Below are 20,615 nucleotides of genomic sequence, written 5' to 3'. Positions count from 1 at the left end.
TCAAGGAGACAAAACTCACTTGGTGCAAAGGAGAGTAACATCTTCTACACAGCTTAAATCACATATTACATATGTGATGTGTAATTTGTGAGGCTTATTTAAAAGCCTCACAAAAAAACTGATCACACTAGAGAGAGAAAAAGACAAAGACAAACAGAAGGTGAATGGTGATGTTCTAGTGAGACCCACTTTTCGTCTTTGAACTTTTGGGGGCTATTGTGTTCCTCTATAAATGCACCTAATAGATCCCCAGTTACCTTGGACACGTACAAGCGCCATGACGCATGTGATAGCTATAGCATGAGGCTTTGGAATAGGAGAGGGGGACTCAATGTGATAAGACAACTGAATGAGTCCGACGACAGAGCTTGACATTTATATTTGTGCTGGGGACAATAAGCGATCAGACAACTGTCTCACTTTGTGTCTTCTGCCAAAAAGAAAAAGCAACATCAAAAAGCTACTGCTATTCACTGAGATGAAGAGAGAGCTCTGGTTACAGCTGGTTAAGAGCTAAGCTAAAAGAGACTCTTTCAGCTATGCCTGATGTTTGTGTGATGCTTTTTGATCCTGCCTGGACAATGGAAAGGCTTATACAGAGAGGGGAGTCGCATTAAGCTGCTGCTGTATCTGCATATCGACACATTTACTGCCACAGTGGACAATGATGCTCACATGACGATCCGTATCTTAAATAAACTGAATGCATGCAGGAACGCTGAAGGGTAATATTAGCTTAATCTGTAGCTGTCAGGTTTGCTCAGCACATGTGTCATATGTTTCAACCTCTCCTAGACAATTTGGCAGTTCTCTGCTGCATTTTTTTTACTGTGGCAAAATAAGAGCTTTTTTTTTTTATCACATTAGCATAAAGCTAAACTTTGCGCAGAAGTGCTAATGCCCCTACCAGGTACCTGAACATGGCAGCCATTGCCCAACACTTTAGATGGAGTCAATATTGTAAGGCCAAGTTCATGACTTGCTCCTATCTCTTTCCCGTGGCCTGTTTTTACGAGGGATAAAACCTGTCTTCTTGACCTTGACTCTCATTGCATTACCAGAGACCCGACATGAGATCCAGGCCCATTAAAAAAAAAAAATGGAGACGAGGAGGACGGAGTGAGGCTCTGCTCATCTAAGGACCCTGCTGTCATCAATCAGAGGCTCCAGATCTGGCAATCCCATCAGCCACCTGGGCTGCAGTCCGGAACCCAACACCCGCGGTTTGCCAATTAATTTTCTGATAGGGTTCAAAGGCAGAGCAATGAAGGTGGGAGAGGCCGAGCAGGGGGTTCACAGTCCAACACACATATGAAAACGGCTAAGGATTTACTCAAATAAGAATACCTACACTCCATTTTACTACTACATTTTAATGTACTAATTTCTCTGACCGGTCCCGTCTCTCTCTCTCTCTTTACTGAACTAACATAAGTAATTAAGATCTTACACACCCAACAACACACACACCAACACCAGTCACCCTCTTGACCTTCACTCAAGAGTTTGACAATTTTACAGCTCTCAAAAGACACGGTGGGTTGTTGGGGAAGAAAAAGAACAGGGCTGACCAATTAAACAGCAGCCTTCCAGGGAGCAAAGTGTACCCGACTGAAGCAGAAGGAAACTCATTTAGCAGATGAGTGGTTTTTGGGAGCACGCAGTTCCTATGAGAAGTAAGAGGTGTGAAGCAGACAGCGCCGGCGGGGATAGTAAGCTTCCTGTATGCAACAGCACAGAGCAAGCAAGCCAATCATAACACAGACTCCTGAAACACGAGAAATGTGTTGTCACCGAGAGCTTTAAGATAAAGACTTAGAAAGTGAGAGATGGGCCAACCGGCTGCACTGCTGGTGTGTAAATCTGTTTCACAAATGCAAAAAGTGGTTAGAAATATACCTGCAGTGGGTTTGTAGGCCTCTGGAAAACATTACCATTCATTTTGAGGCTACGCTTCCTTTCAAAGACCTCTCCTAAAACACCCATTGTTGCACATTTCTTCATTAAAAAAGGTTTTTACCTGTGACATATTTTCCACATGAGGTCAGAATCCTAATAAAACGTTCAGTCTTTCCAAAAGCACAAAAGGCAGCATATTTCTTTCAAATGAGGTGAGAAACATTTTCAGAGAGGCCTAGCCTACATTAAACGAAAGACCAAAGTTTTATATTGATTTTCTTTCAACCTTCAAGCAAACCTTTCCTTCTTTTTGGGGTGGAAATGGGCGTAGCAAAAAACGGATGCGTAGAAACAGCATTTTAATACCCTCACACATGAATCCCACATGTAGCACTGTTAAATTGGATAGGATCATTATGATGTCTGAATTCAGCCCGTCAGCTGGCCAACAGCTTGCACTCTTGGCTACTCTGCACTGGCTCACACATGTGGCTTTCTCAACAAGAGCTCCAATGCGTTCCGTACGCTTAGTGTCAGCGCAAGTTAAGTTTCCTGCGCAAGGATGTGGGCAAAGGCTTGGCTGGACCCATATCTGGCTCCGAGTAAGAGCTGGAATGAAGTACAGGCTTCTATTTAGCGACCTATTCATGGCAGCGCTGAAGTTTGGAGTAAACATCTCTAGAATCTGCAATTCCTAAAAAGACTCCTCCACATTCTCTTTAAGTGTCCCTATGTTTTCTTTTTCTTTTGATTCCCTGACTGAAAGCAGAATGTGGCTTCCTTTGCAAGATAGTTCTATAGTTTTCCAAAACGTATACGTGCAAATATGTGCGAGCAAAAATGAAGCTTCATTTTCTACACATGACTAAAAGTCAGATTTTTTATCTTCTCGGCCACAGCTCAGGCTGACACAACTCCTAACTTCAGATGTGAGGAAAAAGTGAACAACTGCACAGTTTGATTTCGATACCATATGCTAAACCTTTCAAGATCAAAGCTGTGAATATTATGGTGCTAAAAAAAGAAAATAATCAAGTAGTGTTCTTAAAATCCCCTGACTGAAAAGACTGACCTGTTTCCAGGTCAGAGATTTACAGTCAATATACTATTTCGATAAAAGAAAAATGACCAGAAGTGTGTCTTTGTACGACTTTTCTCACATTCGGAGCAAAGAGAAGGTGGTTAGGCAACAGCTGTGCAATAAAAAACGTGTGGCCTCATAAGTTAACATTAAATTTGAGACCATATTCCTTCTTTCTAATCTCTCTCCCCTCCATGGCCTGACTTTTTCCATTCATTTCAACTGTGTCCTTTGGCATGGGTGAGGGACCGCAGACCTGCCGGAGATGCCGGCAGGGTCTGCGTTTTGCTCACTGCAGGATTTAATGTCCATATCCTGCCTAAAGCAGCTGAAGATGAAGCTTTTAACTAATTGAGAGTGATGCTGGTGATGTAATGTGAACTATGGGAACCGTGCAGGGACTATCAGAGCGGCAGGCCGAAAAATCAATTGCTGGCCACTCTCCTTCAGGCTCTTTGACACCAGTGGCCTCACTGCGTCTCAGATAACGTCAACACACGAGACAGAAAAGGGAAATTCATTCTGTGTATGTGTGTGTCTGTGTGTGTGTGCCTACCAGAGTAAAATGTACTCTTGGTAAGCAACCATTACCACGAGTGCCACCACCACCACCTGCTCCCAGCAAGAAACTTAAAAATAAAATAAAATCAAGACAACTGTAATCCCTCATTTTCCTTAACTGATGTTTTTACTCTTTTGTTTTGTTATTTCTGACTTTATTACGTTTTGTTGTTCTAGTGCCTGTTACAATTACAGTTACAGCGCCTGACAGATTTAATTAGGTTAAGTGTTGTAAAAACATATATTTATTTAGTTTCTCAAAGTCATAACGTAAGTGGGACCACCCTCCGCTTCATAATAAATACTACAGGGACAGGCAAAGTTTCCTACCATGGTTCTTCTGCCCTGAACATCTGCAATTTTTTGGCATGAAAATGGTCCAACAAAAAGACACTAAATGTCGACTTAGCTCCATTTCAATACTGACAGCTGCATTAGCCTCAAAAACCCTTTTGAATCTTTAGTGGTTTCCACAGTGTAGAAACAAAAATTTAGAGCATATTTTTAATTCAAATCACTCCCAGGATATCTATTCTGAAAGCAGTGGAGTGGAAAACGGGCACAGAAAAGTACAAAAACACTTGTCAGACAGGATAGAAACTTGGGGAGCTATTACCTCGTCTGCATCCGTGGCTGTTAGCTGCATTATCTTGAAGCCATCTCCAACGTTCTCCTCAATGGTCACATCGAGAATATCATTAGGGAAAACAGGCGGGTTGTCGTTGACATCCTGCAGTGTGATCTCCACCTGCAGAGGAAGAATAAACACCACAGTTTCCGTTAAAGCTCTGCCAAACTCAGCCTGCTATAGCCGTTTCTTGATCGCTGCAAAGAAAAAAAAAAGTGTCCATCCTCTTGAATTTCAGAAGATGGAGAAGCTGCACAATAAGTGGAAAGTTATCATTCTCTGACTCCAGAGAGGCTTGAGAGGAAAAACTGTGAGATGATGAAGTGTAGTATATTGAGTTGAAAGACTCAGGTCAAAAGACAGAAGAGACCGAATTATCGTTTCATCCAAAGGTCATTTATTTAGATCTAATAGTAGAATAAGTCTACCAAGTCAACAAGTCTGCCCTAACACAGCAACTGCATGTTTTGGTCAAAACTGACTTTAGACCAGAATCTGTTTCACTGCATAAAAAGTCTCATGTGACTGAAATGTGCAGGTTTTGAGAAAAACAGCACATAACAGAAGTAAGAAAATACAAACTGATTGCAATATGGCATAGATACAACCAGCTAGTTAGAGGGACTGGCTAATTTAGCCACAATTTCCCGTTTCCTGTAAATGAAAAATTGATGCTCCAACACATTACTGTTTAGGCTCGCTAAACATATAAAGCAGTAACTGAATATCATCATACTAGAGAAACCAAAGGAAGCTGAACCAAGTTACAATAATGGTAACTGACTAATGAAATTCATGCAATTTAATGTGGTTAAGCTACTTTTAAACTAATTTAAATAAAGACTGATCTCCTAAACAAGCTCATTAATTCAAATACTAAAGAAGAGAGAAAAAACAAGAGCATTTGTTTGTTGTGATGTTAGTAGTTGTACTTTAGTAGTGGTTGCAACAATAGAGGCAGTGTTAGTAGCACTCCATACTAACTAACATATCTGGAGAACTGCACTGTGGGTCTATGGTAGACCTCATATACCCCACTGTCACAGGAGCTTATGGAAACTGTACCACTTACAAATTGACTTAAGGCTCTTTTCCATAGAGACCTACAGTGAGTGTAACAGTAGAGCAAACTAACTGCAGCTCAGGGAATTTCACTTTCATGTCTTAGAAGCCAGAATAAACACACATTATTGTAGACCACGGACCCCCCATGTGGATAAACTTTGTCCCATATAGCACCCTGATAAGTTACATTTTATACAGACGCAGCAGTAGTAAGAGTTAAAACTGCGAGTATATCAAGGGTTCGTATAAATTATGTGATTTCAAGTAAATCAAAGTGACATTTTCCTCATTTCACAAAACTACATGCTACCCACTTCAGGATCCCCAATGATTCTCTGACCACACTTAGGGAACCCTCTGTCACCAACCTCACTTATGGCAAAAACATGTGGACACTCCATTCCACAAGCTTTTCGTGTTTTTGGTTTTCATGGTTTTGACGAGGTCACTCAGTTTGAATTAAGGGAAATTTTAATACTACAGCATACAATATTTTAGACAATGGTGTGCTTCCAACTTTCTGACAATGCTGCCATGTCCAGAGCCATGTCCATAAAGAAACTGTTTTCAGAACTTGGTTTGGACAATGCCCTGATGTCAACCTCATCCAGCACCTTCGGGATAAAGAGCAGCACTGAGTATGAACAAGGCCTCATCACCCAACATCAGTGGCCAACCTCACAAATATTTGTCATGGCACACAAAAAAAGACTACAAGAGAACTTCAATTAAAAAATATATATAATAAATATTAGGGCAATAGATATGTACATATGATTGAGTTCTCTGCGACAGTTTCAAAGGGGATCAAAGAAACCACCTATAGCAACACAATAAGAAGTTTCACAACCTCAGCTATGCAAATGTCCGAGGGAAAGTGGAAACCCTGGAGACAGTGAGAGTGAGACATTTATGGTCTCAGATGTTCTCCGTCTGGTGTGGTGATATTACATTTCCACTCATATCCCACAACTTAAACTGCGATCCCCTCCACCTCATCCACTAACCCAAATATGCATTTCAAAGCCAGTAAACACGGCTCACTTTTGAATCATAACAGACATTTTGCTACGCATTTTCTGTTTATTGCTTCTATAAATATGGAAAAGCCGTGTTTAAATTCTCCAGTGATAGGATCTCCATTAATGTTGACAGTGATTATGGTAATTTTTGTGCCAGGCATCACAAGATGCCCCCACCTCTCTTTCTCTACCCTTTGAAACACACACAGATGAAACTATGCATTAGTGAGATGAAAAATGAAATGGGAAAAGAACAGTTGTCAGAAGTCTACAATGGGTACAGTTTTTTGAGACAACAAGAGTTTCCCAGCAGGCATCCACGAAGCAGACAATGGGTCTCAAGGCCGTACGACCACCATGGTGGGGGGGTCAGATGCAGCGGACTATTCATACGCAGCTACTGACAGGAAAAGGAGACTTCGCATGTCCCACAGATCTGCTTTGCAACCAACAGAAGCAGGAAGCTCTTCATAACAGCTGCCAGCGACTCCTTTTTATAAAAAGTTTAGTTCATTAAAGATGACCCAGAACAAAAAGCTTGTGGGAGATGCCCATGAAATGGTGTCAGAGTCAAACCGAATAAAATAAGCTTCTTACTGTTCGCTGCTACGACACCACCACTGCAGCAAGGGCAAGTCTGGTACGGTCACAATTACAACAAACCTCATCAGTGAGCGCTTATTCATCTGATCTGCTTGTGCCCGGATGAGGATGTTGTCCACTTATTAAACCGACTCTGAGTTGGTGTCTGTACGTCTGCATGAGTGGAGATAATTACAGAAGAACAAGACAGATTATGTCCTGGGCACCAGCGATGCAGAAGTCGTATAAACAAGCCACAATGACAGCGGCTCTCGACTCAACTTGCGCCTGAGCTGAGGGACTGGGGCAAAGTCAACAAACAATGAATATTTATCTCCCGCCCTGTGTGTCCCCTTGATGTGTAAATAATGCAAGGCCCACTTCTGAGGAGTGAACTAATTAGGGTAGAAGTGCAGTTTTGAGAAATAATTACGCCTCACGCTTCCAGTTTGCATTACCAAGGCTCCCATGGGACAAGAATATATCAAAGAGCTTTGGTGAAAAATTCATTGGAGGAAGAGGAAGCAAGGTCAGGAGGGGGGAGGCTGAGAGAAGCAGGAAGAGAGGTTTTGTTCCCTCTACCTGTCTGCGGTGGACCCAGACGCCCCGGCAGAGGCAGGTGAAACACATTAGTTTACAAGGTAAAAGATTGTGTTTCACGAACTACTGTTTCAAGTTGCAGGTGCTGCTAACTGGCTGCCAGGGTTTTATTATTTATGGAGAGGTATGAATGATTCACGCGTCAAGCGGTTCCTGAGCACTGTCGATTATGAGACCTTAAGTGATGGAAGGTATTTGTCCAAGAGGTTGAGACTGGAGCTTGTACTCAGCAGTGATAAATTAATCTTGTTGCAAAATTCCCAAAGCTTGTATGATATAAGAAGGACTGACAGGTGGGATCATTTAGATGTCTGAGTTCATGTTATGTAATCTACTCTCCTTTGTGGCTCATAAACTTTAAATTTAAAGGGTTAGTTCACCCATATTACAGAAAGACATATTTCTCCACTAACCTCTCATAGTATCCTGCCCTGCAGATAGTTTTCTTTTAATGTGCTGAAGTTTCAAGATATCCATGTCCACGAGATATCTGCAGTGACCCCAATATAATGGTGGTGAATGGAATTTTATTTGTGTAGCTAAAAGCATGGGAAACTATATTTGAAAAATTCAAAAACAACTTGTCTTCCAGGAATAATGCCCCAGTTATTTTGGATACTTTACAGACCTCATTTGGAACTACTTTTCTCCAAAGATATAGTCCCTGTGAAATCTGCTGATAGAGAGTCTTGTGGATAGTAGCACCAGGGATGAAATTCCATAAACCTCTATTTGCTGGAGTGGAGGCAGAAGTTTCAAAGGCCTTGGAAAACAATACCAAAACTATCTGCAAGCGAGGCTAGTTGAGACAATACTGTGTGTCATTTTGTAATTTGGGGGAAATTACCTTTAAAAATCATCAAAGCGTTGCTGCTTCTTTCATTCTCATTTTGTGATTCTGACACTCCACATTTAACCATCTTTAAAAAGACTTGCTAGTAGAAGTAAAAGCAGACTACAGACATCAAAGCACAGACTTTCACTTCAAGAGTAACAGAATATACTGAAATAAGTCTTCCACCCCACCACTCTGTAATATCCAAAGTGAGGAGAAACCAGAGTGTCACAGAGAGCGAACAACCTTTGCTGTCCTCCCCACATCTAAAAAGTAGAAGTATCACCGGTTTTCATATGTTTCCCACTTAAAGTGTCTCATACTTGTAGTCCTGCCAAATCCTCTGCAGACAGACAGACACAGGGGAAAGTCACTGCAGGAGCAAGAGATGTATTATTTGAGCACAATCCCATGTAGGCTGTGCACATATTTTGTCAGTTACCGACTCAGTTGTTTTTAATAACCGGTAGAGGGTCTGATTAATTAAGTGAGCGATGGTTTGCATTACAGATGAGTAATACAGTGCATGCCTGCTCCATTGAACACCATGAACTTCTGAGTGAAAAGGGTAAAATTCACATCATTAGCACAAACATTTCTTCCAAAGCTGAAAAAAATGTGATCTCCGAGTGCAACTGATGCAACAGTTGGCCTGTAAACGCTGAGCTCATCCGATCGTAAAAAGTGGAGCAGGGTGCGCCTCCTGCAGGAAACAATCATTTCAAAATGATTAAATGTCTCATTAGATGCTGTTGACGAGTCGGGGTCAAGGGTTGGGGGAAGAGCACACTTCCAGCTCTCGTTAGACTTGGCCTCTGAGATTGAATGATTCCACTTTGCATCATCCATTTTCACTGATGTGCACATGAGGTCGGGCTGGACCTAATGTGTCAAAAAAACTGGGATTACAAATCAATTCCAAATATAACACTTCATCATGGAATCAGAGCCAGAATCATATGCTGTTAAAAGAAATTACTCAGGCTTTTGGCACAATATAAACAGTTAAATGGCACAAAGGAATTTTTGCAATGCCATAAAACAGAATAAGCACCAAAAACCTTTGAAACATGCTGATTCCACTGATGTACAATAAATAAATAACCAAACCCAAAATCTAATCTGAGGTATAATGCACTGTTTGTTTACAATGACATGATGGTTATCTAAGGTTACATTGGTCTAATGCCTCAGCCAGGTCTTGTGTAATGTGAGGACAGTGCTTTGAGACTGAGGAGAGTCGAAGGCTGGTACAGCTTGGGCTGGTTAACAGAGTATTCCAGCAGAGGCAGGAAAATACGAAGGATCCAATTGCTGCATTTCCCAAAAGGAGCAGGAGAGTCATCACTGAGCCTTCTCATATTCAGACAGAGAGGTTACATCCCATCCAACCGCTGACTGTGAAACCTTCGAAGAACCACACCCGTGCAGGTCAGTAAGGACATCCTAACAAATTCCCACAACTGCCTCAACAAAGGATCAAACTTCCAGGGGTTTCTAATGAACTCCCTGAATGCTGGAAAACCATTCTTTATCCCACGTTCCTGCACTACTTAGAAGCCACTGAATTGTATGAAGGAAACTGTCATCCTCTCAACTTTGGAAATGGATTACTGACCGTCTAGAAAAAGCCCAGACCCGTGTCTGTGTTTGCCTTGCTTGATCTGAAAACCGTATGGCATGATCTGCACACATCTGATGAATGCCCTGCTATGTAAGAGAAATTGTAAAGTGGGACTGGGGTGATAGAATGCCACTTTCAACATAATTCATTTCCTGCAACTGTGGAGACACCCAGACAAAGACCATCGTTATTTCACTTTATCTTCACTTCCCTCTCTACCTCTCCTAGTGGTTGTTTCAACTGTTTACATAGAACGCCATTGACTCTTGGCTCCAGATTTATGGAGCTTAAGAACTCATGGGTTCTGTGGGTCAAGAACACTGGTAAAATGCCACCTTGGCTCTGTCTTATAACAACAAAAGGAAACACAACTGAATAATTAAGACAAGGTCAAACTGATCTCTTCCGTACGGCTTCTTTAACACGTGTACAATCGCAACTGGCTTGATCTGTCAAACAAATGCCTGCAGAGTAATTCATCTTCCAACCGCAGTCATCAGACTCTGCAAAATGCACGCGCACTCTGGAGACAGGAATTTGAGCATGCCGGAGATGGGAATGTGCTCGGGAAAAAGCAGACAAAGCTGGACGTCAGCCAAACCTCAACGCACTGTGCGAGAGAGAAGTCAGGATACGATCATATCCCCCTCAAGTCCCCCCGAAATCTTCTGCAGTCCCATGGAAAGAAAAAAAAATGGCAAGAGTGAGTAAGAGAAAGAGACAGACAAAACAAAACAGGAGAGCCTGCAAATGATCACAAAGCACCTTGGCCTTATGTAACCAACAAGGGGAGAGAGAGGAGAGACAATGTCGGACAAGTGGTTTTCATAAAGGGGATCACTGTCCTCTCAGTGGACCACTTCACCAACTGTTAAAAGATTGTTTGTCTACAGCAGGCCCCTTCAAGCCCCCTGCAAATCCTTGCCAAGCGAGGCTCCCTCTGAGCATTTCTGCTGGGATATATAACCCAACAGAACGAATAACCCACCGGGTCATCTGGACCAGTGTATTGTTTCACAGAGGCACTGGGCTTGTAGACATCTCTGCACACAGGAGAGTGGAAAGAGACTGTGATGGATTGCCATTTTTAATGGTCCCATATCCGGCCATGAGCGGTGCAAACTCGGGTTCTTCTTCACTATAAACAGCCATAACTCTTTCCTTATTATTCCTACCTGGGAGAGTTAGATGGAAAGTTTAATTAGACCTTGTGCAAGATCAGAGTAGAGCTAATGGAGGTGAGACAAGATTTAGCTCTCCTTGAAGCTGGAGCACAATTCAAAGCCATCATCGAAAATTACCATAGCCTATTAAATGCAGCACATTCTGTATCCCTGGATTAAAAGGTTAGAAGAACATCAAAACAAGCATTTTCTCCTTCTTGTGAGATGAAAGGTAAAAAACAAAATAATTAGCCTATTTGTGAAAAGTATGCTTTGAAGATGTGAGGAAAGAAATTTATTTTCTTTTTATCAGTTGTCTGTCTTTTTTAAAGACTTTTTAAAAAATGGAAGGAGACCAGAACTGGAGTCAGCCGTCTATCGGTCTCCATGTTGGTGCCACTGACTCTGCGTGAGTGTACGGCCTTATCACTGCGCTCTCCCCACAATTACCTCCAATTACGGCATTCAAACCACGCAGACCATGGAAAGGAGAGAAACTGAGAAACACAGCACTTTGTAATTGCTCATAAAAACTCTCAAAATAGATCAAAAAGTATTAGATTTTCAGATTTTTTAACCATTTCTGAGACTGAAAACCTCCATATTCATTCAACATCCTACACAGAAGGTAAATAAGAGCAATTATTTAAGTAGTTTAAACTAAATATTTCACATGGGTGTTAGACATTTTTTAAACTTTACACTGTTTCTACACCACATTTCAGAACAGAATAACCTCTGATGGCTGTATTTACCTCTTACTTTGATAGAAAAAAAAGAAAGATTTTACATTCAGCATAAGCTAAGCTCATTTTCAGATAACAATGTCAACTTTTCAGGGCATATTGATGGAAATGTGCTTTCGACAGAGTTTTACACAGGATAAGAGGTTAGAGAATGTTTTCCAGACTGTAGATGAGAGTGTAATCGTTCAACTGATATGAGAGAAAGGAAAATCCCCAAAATTGGAGATACAAGCTTCAGCTTCCATACAACAGCTGCAATATAACACGCTGCTAGAGTTTAAACAAAGTAGTCAGAGTCATCGGCACCTGGATCATTTACAACATTAAAAATACAGCTTACAAGTTAATGCAATAACTTATCACTCTGAAGGGTGACCATTCCTCATCATAAGTACTTGTACTTTTGATTTATGAGTGTATCTCACTGCAAGGTCTTACTTGTAATGGAGTATTTTTCCAATGCAAGAGGTTAGAAGATGGATCTCTTATTTATAAGAGATCTGAGTACTTCTTCAACCGATGGTGATATCCAGAAAACTTATATTACTCTTATTTTGAGGGAAATTTCATTTGATTTGTCTGGAGCCATTATAAATATGTATAAGATGGGGAAGATTGTTCCACATGGCCCAGTTTGTGATGTCAGGTTTCACATCAGTGGGATTTTAACAGATAAATGCTAAATCTAAGTGATATACAGTAGATATCAGGCATGTTTTTCTAAAGCCAGTGTCGGTTTCCAAGACTCCTGGAAGGTCTGCTAGAGGCTTTAAAAACTATTATGGCATCCATTTCACAGTTGCTGTCAACCAGTGATGAATGCATGAGATTTACAGGAGCTGTGGGGACAGAAAAATGCATTAGCGAAAGATCTTTGTCTGGATTTGACCTAATTATTAACAAGTCACATCTGTGATGACATCTCCCCCATGCAGTAAGCTAATTCTGTAACCTAGAGATCTAGGCTAAACAATTAGCCTACTGTAATGATGTTTGGGACTGATTTGATTATCAGTTCATTAGATCTGATTTCCATGATGTTTACCATCATGGTTCGGAATTCAGAGTGCATCAAAGATATGTTGCCCCATCTGCTTGTTTGCTGGTGGTGGCGTTATAGTTTTGAAATCTGCCCCCTTTCAGTTTTGGGGTCAAGAAAGCGATAAGGGGTTTCCACTGTCTTTTGAGAGTTTCTACTGTCTATTAGTACATTAATAAGACTGCTCTGCAAGGCACAAAAGAAAAAGCCAGTTTCTATTCATCATAAAGTCAGGTTTACATTCAGTCTTGAACCAAATGTGAACTGAACACATCACTGAAAGCCAGTGAAAAAAAAAAAAAGGCTGAGGTGAGGGTGAGAATCGAAAAAAGATGATACTTAACCGCTTTATACTTAATTTAAACAAGCGTGAGTGAAGGATAGCGACTCAGGAATGTGTGCGTCTGTGTGTGCCCATGTGCGTGTTTGTGTGTATACGAGGGTTGATGTAGAAACCAACTTTAATCCAAAACAGGACTCGGATTGTTGTGTGAAAAGCTCCAGGCACCCCCTGCAGCAGCTGTTTATGTGAAAAATCCCTGAAAACATTAACATTGGGAGGAGCAACAGAGTAGGGGAGTGTAGTGTGTGTGTGAGTATGTGTGTGTGTGAGTATGTGTGTGAGAGAGTGTGTGAACAGGGGGGAGAGACGGTAGTCGAAGTTGAGGCTGACCTATGCTCCTGGAGGAAACCTGACAGCCATCCACAGCTTCTGCTGACCAAACTAAAAACAACAGTCGTGATAATAAGTGATAACTTGGAACAATGGACTTAAGTTTAGATTTCAGAACTGCACTTCCAATGGCTACCCAAACCAGCCTCTTCAAAATACTGTTTCACACCACATATCTGAACTTGGTTATTCCTCATTCAAAAAATAACCTTCTCTTTTTTTTGCTTCATCTTCACGAAAGCCGTTGCTCTTTTTGGTACACCATACATCTGCCGTGGTCATTTAGGCCTCAGCAGGAAACAGCTTGGCAAGAAAACCTGATCTGAAGACATTCTGAGGGGCAAAAGAAAAAAAAATGACGGAGAAATGTTGATGAATTTAACATGAGGTGGCGTAAAAAAGACTTCTGCCAAATAACTTGACAATGAGGGACAGTTTCCCCCTGCTGTGGCCATTCATGGAAACAGACTGGAGGGCCTCGAGATGGCTCAGCTTCCCTTTTCTCTTTCTCACACACACAGATACAAATGGTTGAAAATGCAAACTGTGCACCAATCACACGGTAGACTATGACATTCTCATTCATACATGTGTGATGGTAAAGGCGCCCCTCCCCATTCACACCGCACACATACCTCCACATGCACTTCCATGCAACAAGGAGGTCTTACAAGGCTTCATGTTTAACTCTCTCTTATTATCATGAAGATAGGCCTTTTAGAAGTACCATCCATCTTAATTAACAAGCCATTTGTATGCACTTCAGCCCCCAAGACAAAATAGCATGGGAAGAAATCCTGTGGCCAAAGACGAATTCTAGGGCTCTAAGACATCATTAGCGGATTAAAAAAAAAAACAAAAAAAACTTCAATAGCCTTCCCGTGTTGTCTGCACATTTCATTATCTCCCACTGTTCATGGCAATTCCGAGCCTCATCCTTTGCGTTCTATGAATGCGATCCAAAACAGTCTCCACGGAGCGAGAGCCTTGCTTGTCATTCCTTTAGAGTACCACATAATTTGAGGCACCTTCTTCATGATCTGAGGCATGGCCTAACATCAATGCCTCACTGTCTGTAAAGCAAAAACGACTGACGTATAGTATGTCTCTCTGCGGCTACTGAAATGAGCGAATATAATTTCTGCCTTTAGACGTCAAGCATGAACAAACAAATGTCAGCCTCAATGTGATCTGTTTTCTCTCACCAGTCCTGTGGCTAAACGGTTCTCAATAAGAAGAGTTGTTGAAAGATCACTATTTTATAGGGGGGTTTGACAGATGTCTGACTTTTCAAAATGGTCACTTCACTGGGTAGAGTGTAAGTGTATGTGAGTGCACACAAGAGCATGGGGGTCTTCCCATAGGGCCTATGTCCGCAAAAACAGCCCTATGGGTAATTCGCCCTCACAGCCATTGCTTTTTTCTTTTCTTTTCATTTTTTTTTTTGTCTGGCGGCACGCTTGAACGCAGCTGAATAGCCAAGAGACAATTCGTCTCAATTCCCCATTCAGGAAACCTACAGAGACTATTAATTGTCAACTCATAAAGGGCCCATAGGCGCCCCATGAGAGAGGAAGCAGCTCATACTCTTAGACTTTTCTTTCTCACTCCCCTCTTCCTTTCTCTCTGTCTCTACTATCATCCATAACACCTTTAGGTTTTCTCCAGGGTTTAGAGGGTCAGCGCGCGAGGTCAGAAGGTGATGATTAATTCCTTGGAGCAGTTGCAATGTGGGAGCCCTTGGTAACTCTGGGGTCAAAACCCTGTTTTAGCACAAGGGTATCATTTGTTAGTTGACCTTTCCTACAGCTTTGACATGTATTTTGTGGACCGGCAAAAGAAACGAGGGGAAAGCAGAAGACTTCTGTTCTTCATTTCTGTCACTTCTTTCTTTAAATAAATTCTCCAGACTTTTACCCCAAAAAAGAGACAGACCGCCCAGACAACAAGACTTGTGGGTATTTGGGAATCTGACAGAAAGAAATACTCAGACAACAAAAGAGCAACGCTGTCCTTCTCCTCCTCTGAGTTGGGAAGTGAAACCAGCAATCATTCAAACAAAGGACTTCTTAAAACAGTGAACACCAAAGTCCGTCAAAGTTGGTGTTTACTAGTGAGGAAATTGTTTAGTCTTGCAGGAACAGCAACAACAAAAAATCAAAAGTCATTATCAATATATGTGGCAAACAATGTGGGGATGAAACACAAGATATACAGTGCATCGCACACTCACTCCACACCCAGGCAAACACACAAACAGAGCCCTGACAAGTGACATATTAATTCAACATTTACACAACATTTTAAACAATGCGTCCACAAAAAGGCGGATCGTGTTCAGAACCAAAGTCTTTATGAGGTTTGTTCATACTGAACCGCTTCGGATAACACAAATACACACATTTTGTGTTGGGAAAAATGCAAACAGGGTTAACTAGTTATCTTATCCTAAGACATATACAATGTTACAAAATAAGATCCACTTTTATTTTCCATGTTAGTGTTCAGGACACTTTTAACAGGATATCAGAGTTGAATCCTCATAATGAAAACAATATTTACCCACAAACTGTCAGTACCACTTTCATGACTTTTAGTGGACTCAGGAAAAACATCCGTATGACCACAAACTGTGTCAGTATCACTACAATTGGTTCTGGATGCTACAACAAAAAAATCCAAACACTGGTTTGACGGTTACACGTCATCCAGGGCAGCAGGGGAAAAAAAAAAAAAAAGAGGGACTAATGTCTAAGCCTCTGGACGTCTGGTCGGTGTCAGTCAGTGCAGAGGGGAGGATTTAAGAAGGGCTGCGCTAGGGTAAAAGGGCTTACAGTGTCACATATGATCTAGTCACCGACAGGAGCAGTCACCACCTTCACCTCCAACGGTCCACCCCCTCACCACCACCGCAACCCGGCATGCATGGACGAAACCAACCACTTGGCAAGACAGGACACAGAGAGAAGGGGGGGGGGGGGGGGGGGGGGGTGCAAGAGTGGAAAAGGGGAATGAGGGCAGCAATTGAAAGAACAGAAAAAGACAAGTGAGGCCCTAAAGTCAATCGGGCCTCTTGTCCCTCCTTTCTGCTCCTTTTCTCTTTTTATTCACCCCTCCTCTTAACCTCCCCTTCTTTTCTCCTAAACCCCCCTCCACAGAGTCCCTCTCTCAGCTGTACAGCTTGGATTTGTTCTACAGTGTCCTGAAGTGTTAGACCAATATTTTGTGCTATATATTATGTGCTTATACTGGCCTTTTCAAAAATATATACATCTATATTTCAGTGGTCAAATGCTGATATTCTGGATGTTTGTTCTCGGCCACAGCTGCAAAAAATTATTCAGTACGTTTGTGTAGAATTAATTCTACTCTTTAAAAATGTCTTTGCCACTACAGTTAATGTTTAAAGACCCCATGACCTTTCTGGAGAACAGTAACACCATGAAAAACATTAAATCTAATACCACACTAGCAGGTGTAATTAAAAAAATCAAACCGATGAAACTCATCACCTCTTTTTGAACAATCCCAGCCTCCTGCCTTCAGTCAAACCGACCGGTTCATATTTTAGATTGATTCCTCATTGTGTCACATCCTGCCAAAACATCCTGTTTCTACAGGAAATAAATCACATTAAGGAAGTAATACGTATTTCTCCGTCAAACCATCCAACTTTACACAGGGCCGATTTACTGTTTTACTACTCTGGCCATCTTCATGATAACCAGAGAGTTCAACATGTGAGGCCTCTGGGGGAATTTCCCTGATGATTTCACAGTTATCTTTAGTTAGCCTTGAGCCTTCAGGTATTTGATGGAAAACCTGTAACTGAGAGTATGGAGCTTGAAAGATGAGGGCGTTTAACAGGCAAGGAGGGCCTAGTGTTGGATGCTGAGTTGTGTTATAATAATCCACTGTCAGTCTAAGTAATGTCTTATCTCTGTAGTTTTACTTTGTGCAATCCACTCACTACCCTCACATGCACAGCCCTCTAGTCTCTCCCTCTCTGGGTCTTAATTCCTGTTTCTATTTTTCCACTGCATGTGAGAGCTCCTCTTTCATTTGAGATTCCTCTGACATGTAGTTCAGGTTTCAAGTAAATCCAGCTCTGGGCCACCACTGTTTATACCTACCTGTTTAAACAATAGCCTGAGAGTTAAGAAAAATAATTAAAAAAAAATTCTAACAAAATAAATGCTAGGTGTGCATCTCCTGCTCCTCTATGTAATTTAGGACACCAGACTGTCACACAGCGAGGGGTTTATTTTCCATTACAGTGATATAATTTCCATCTGACACGAGGCTCGGTTCGTCAGTGGACCATTGAATTCTCATCTTTCCACCCAGAGAAGAGTTTTGCTGAGCACACAGTCAAGTCGTCTGTCTCACATTCATGCAGTTACACACATTCACACCTGGGAGCTGCTCAGTGCAAGCACAGCCATCTACTGTTGGCAACTAAGGAGCTTTATTCAAGCTGTTGTGGCTTGAATGAGAGTTTAAGTGCCTCTCTCAAGGGCACCTAAATGTTATTTATTGAGAAGGTGTTTCTCACTCAAGTTCTTCTCTCCATGTTTTCCCAGTTGGTGAACAGGTTCAAATTTTGCTCACGGTGTAATTTTTCTAAGCATTTTTTTTTTTAATTCAGAGCAATAATGTTATTGGAATTGCTAAAATTAAACATATTGAGAAATGCTGTGTGGTTTATAACCAGAAATTGATGATGCTAAAACAAGATAACTACCAACCTTCCCCTGACAGCTGTGGCCTAAAATGGCTTATTTGAGGTTAGCGAGCTAGGTAAACAAGATAAAAACAAGCTAGAAGGAGTGCTAACTCTGCTCTATCCACTTTGCTTTTTAAAGGGTTTTAGTGTAACCTTACTTTTCCTGTAGGTCTTTAATATGGTTCCTTGTCTCTTTGGATAAAGCTCTAACTCAAGCACAACTTGAGTTACTTCTAAGGAATATTTTCATACTTAAGACTCCGCACTGCCTTTCAGAGAGAGTCTTTCTAACTCTTAGCTACCGCCTCTCTGTATGTCTCCACATTGTCTAGGAATGCCTTTGCATAGCACGGTAGCCTTAAGAATTGGTAGGCCAAAAAAATCTCTCCGGGCCAGATGGTTTGGCCGGACAGCAGAGGCCTGGGTTCCCACGGAGGAAACACTGAACTTGGAGCTTTTTCAGTTACGCTTTGAGCTCCCTGCAGCACTCTGTAATACCATGATTCAAACTCATTGGGCTGCATGATGTTTAATTGAACCACAAGCTGTTAATCCAAGGAAAGAAAATCAACTAATCCAGATTAAGGTCAGCCAGACGGGGAATGGAATTGTCAAAAGCACTCCCTGGCCTGCTGGGTACCTTTAAAGATCAGGCTCATTACTTGAAAGCCAAACATGCTCACGTGAAACAAACACCAAACGGACTGGAGGGTTTTTGTCGCGCCGTGAGAAGATTTTGACATAATCTCACACCATTGACTGCTTGTTTGTTTGTTTTCTACTGAACTAAGGATCCAAATCAGGAAAAGACCAGTCTGAGAAATGTGTGACTGGTCTGATCCATGGATGGAATTTTAACAAGAGAGAGTTGTTAGGTACGAGAGATCGAGGGTTATATGATAGCGTTAGCAGACTCTCATGCAATTGATATGGATCTCACGCCACACATGCCTTTTCTCACGCAAACTTTTCGTCTTGGCTTCCCGTGATGTAAAATTTAAGGAACAGCAGTGTGTGCAACAACAAATAACTGCGATGTGTGTTTCCAGTGGAGCAGCCAATCACAATGATTTTGCCGTGGAGGAGCTAACCTGTTGAACAAGAGTGGAGTAAGTCTGAAAAGAGCTAGACCCATTACATCGAATGACTGTATAATATAGGTGGCAGTAATGAGCCAAATGGTGCCTTATCTGCCACGAAACCTAAAGAAGAACAAAATTTGAGGAACAAAAACATTTATTAAATTTGTCAGGATCTGCCGCCCCAAAGCAAATCTAACTACAAGGTGAACTCAAAAGTTGGCAACTATATAAAACTTCATTTAGCCTAATTCACTCCCTCCTTATGTTCCATATAAGCAAACAGTTTCTCACTCGCCAACAAACACACATCTAAATTTTATCTTCATCGCTCTTTCACCGTCCCTATTATCTTCTCTCACAAAAAGAAATGAGCAGACCAACATGTTATCTTTATGAACGCAGCGTTGACAGGCAAAATTTGAAAATAGCTCTCCGTTGCTCTGGTGACAATCCCATTCTCAGAGAAAATAGCAAGATTATGTCAATTCTGTTCATCAGGGCAATGCAACAGCAGGACACTGCAGTGTGTGTGTGAAAGCATAAAAAAGCACAAAAAAAGCATTAATACAGCTGGACCATTCTTGTACACTTTAAGGGGAACAAAAAAAAATTCTAACACTTTGGCTGAGTCCATTCATAATAAAAATGTGCAAACGTTTAATAAATGCATTTAAATAAATTTATTCATGTACAGTTTTTGTCAACAATATAATTTCTCCTGTAAAGACATTTTTATATTATTACAACTATGTTTTAACTATGTTTTCATTAATTAACTGTTTATACACCAGCATCAAGTCATGGATGCCCACACGAGTTATAGCTGTTGACAAATGCATGGATAAACATTTTTATCTGCTTTACAACTGCATTCTTTAACTACGTAGTTCTATCTGTCATGTTGTATTTCCTACTAATGCCTGATAAACACCAATGATTAGTTATAGTTCATGTTATTATTGAATAAACCTGGTTTATTGTCCTCTTGTGTCACTCTGAATAACTGTGGACCACTGTAGTTCTGTGATTAGAGTATATCATGCACACTGACTGGTTTGTAAAGGTCTTGTGGCCCTGTGCGGTGCTTTGGATTAATCTCTCAAACAAATGGCATCAAGAACTATACTTTACATTCTGTGGCTATTAATGCATACCAGAGGGGACTAAGCAGTAAAAGAATTCATGTACGTGGAGGCAAGCCCACATTAATGTAATATAGAAACCAAATGTAAGCCTTTATATTTAAATTTATAGTTCTTTCAAAGCACTTAACATGGTCAACAATGGTT

The 20,615-nt window shown here is 41.2% G+C and overlaps 1 protein-coding gene across 1 annotated transcript in view; it reads right to left on the bottom strand.

The window, feature by feature from the left end:
- The window catches only part of LOC121188259 (protocadherin Fat 4), a 97,064-nt gene that overhangs the window by 42,451 nt on the left and 33,998 nt on the right, over nucleotides 1–20,615 (bottom strand). The window contains exon 2 of the mRNA XM_041047909.1: nucleotides 4,158–4,289. Coding sequence (XP_040903843.1) covers nucleotides 4,158–4,289 — 132 coding nt within the window. The remainder of the gene's footprint in view (nucleotides 1–4,157; nucleotides 4,290–20,615) is intronic.

Source organism: Toxotes jaculatrix, chromosome 10, assembly GCF_017976425.1.
Source record: "Toxotes jaculatrix isolate fToxJac2 chromosome 10, fToxJac2.pri, whole genome shotgun sequence".
NCBI lineage: Eukaryota > Metazoa > Chordata > Actinopteri > Toxotidae > Toxotes > Toxotes jaculatrix.
Note: the sequence above shows the minus strand (reverse complement) of the source record. Positions and strands in the feature narration are given on the sequence as shown.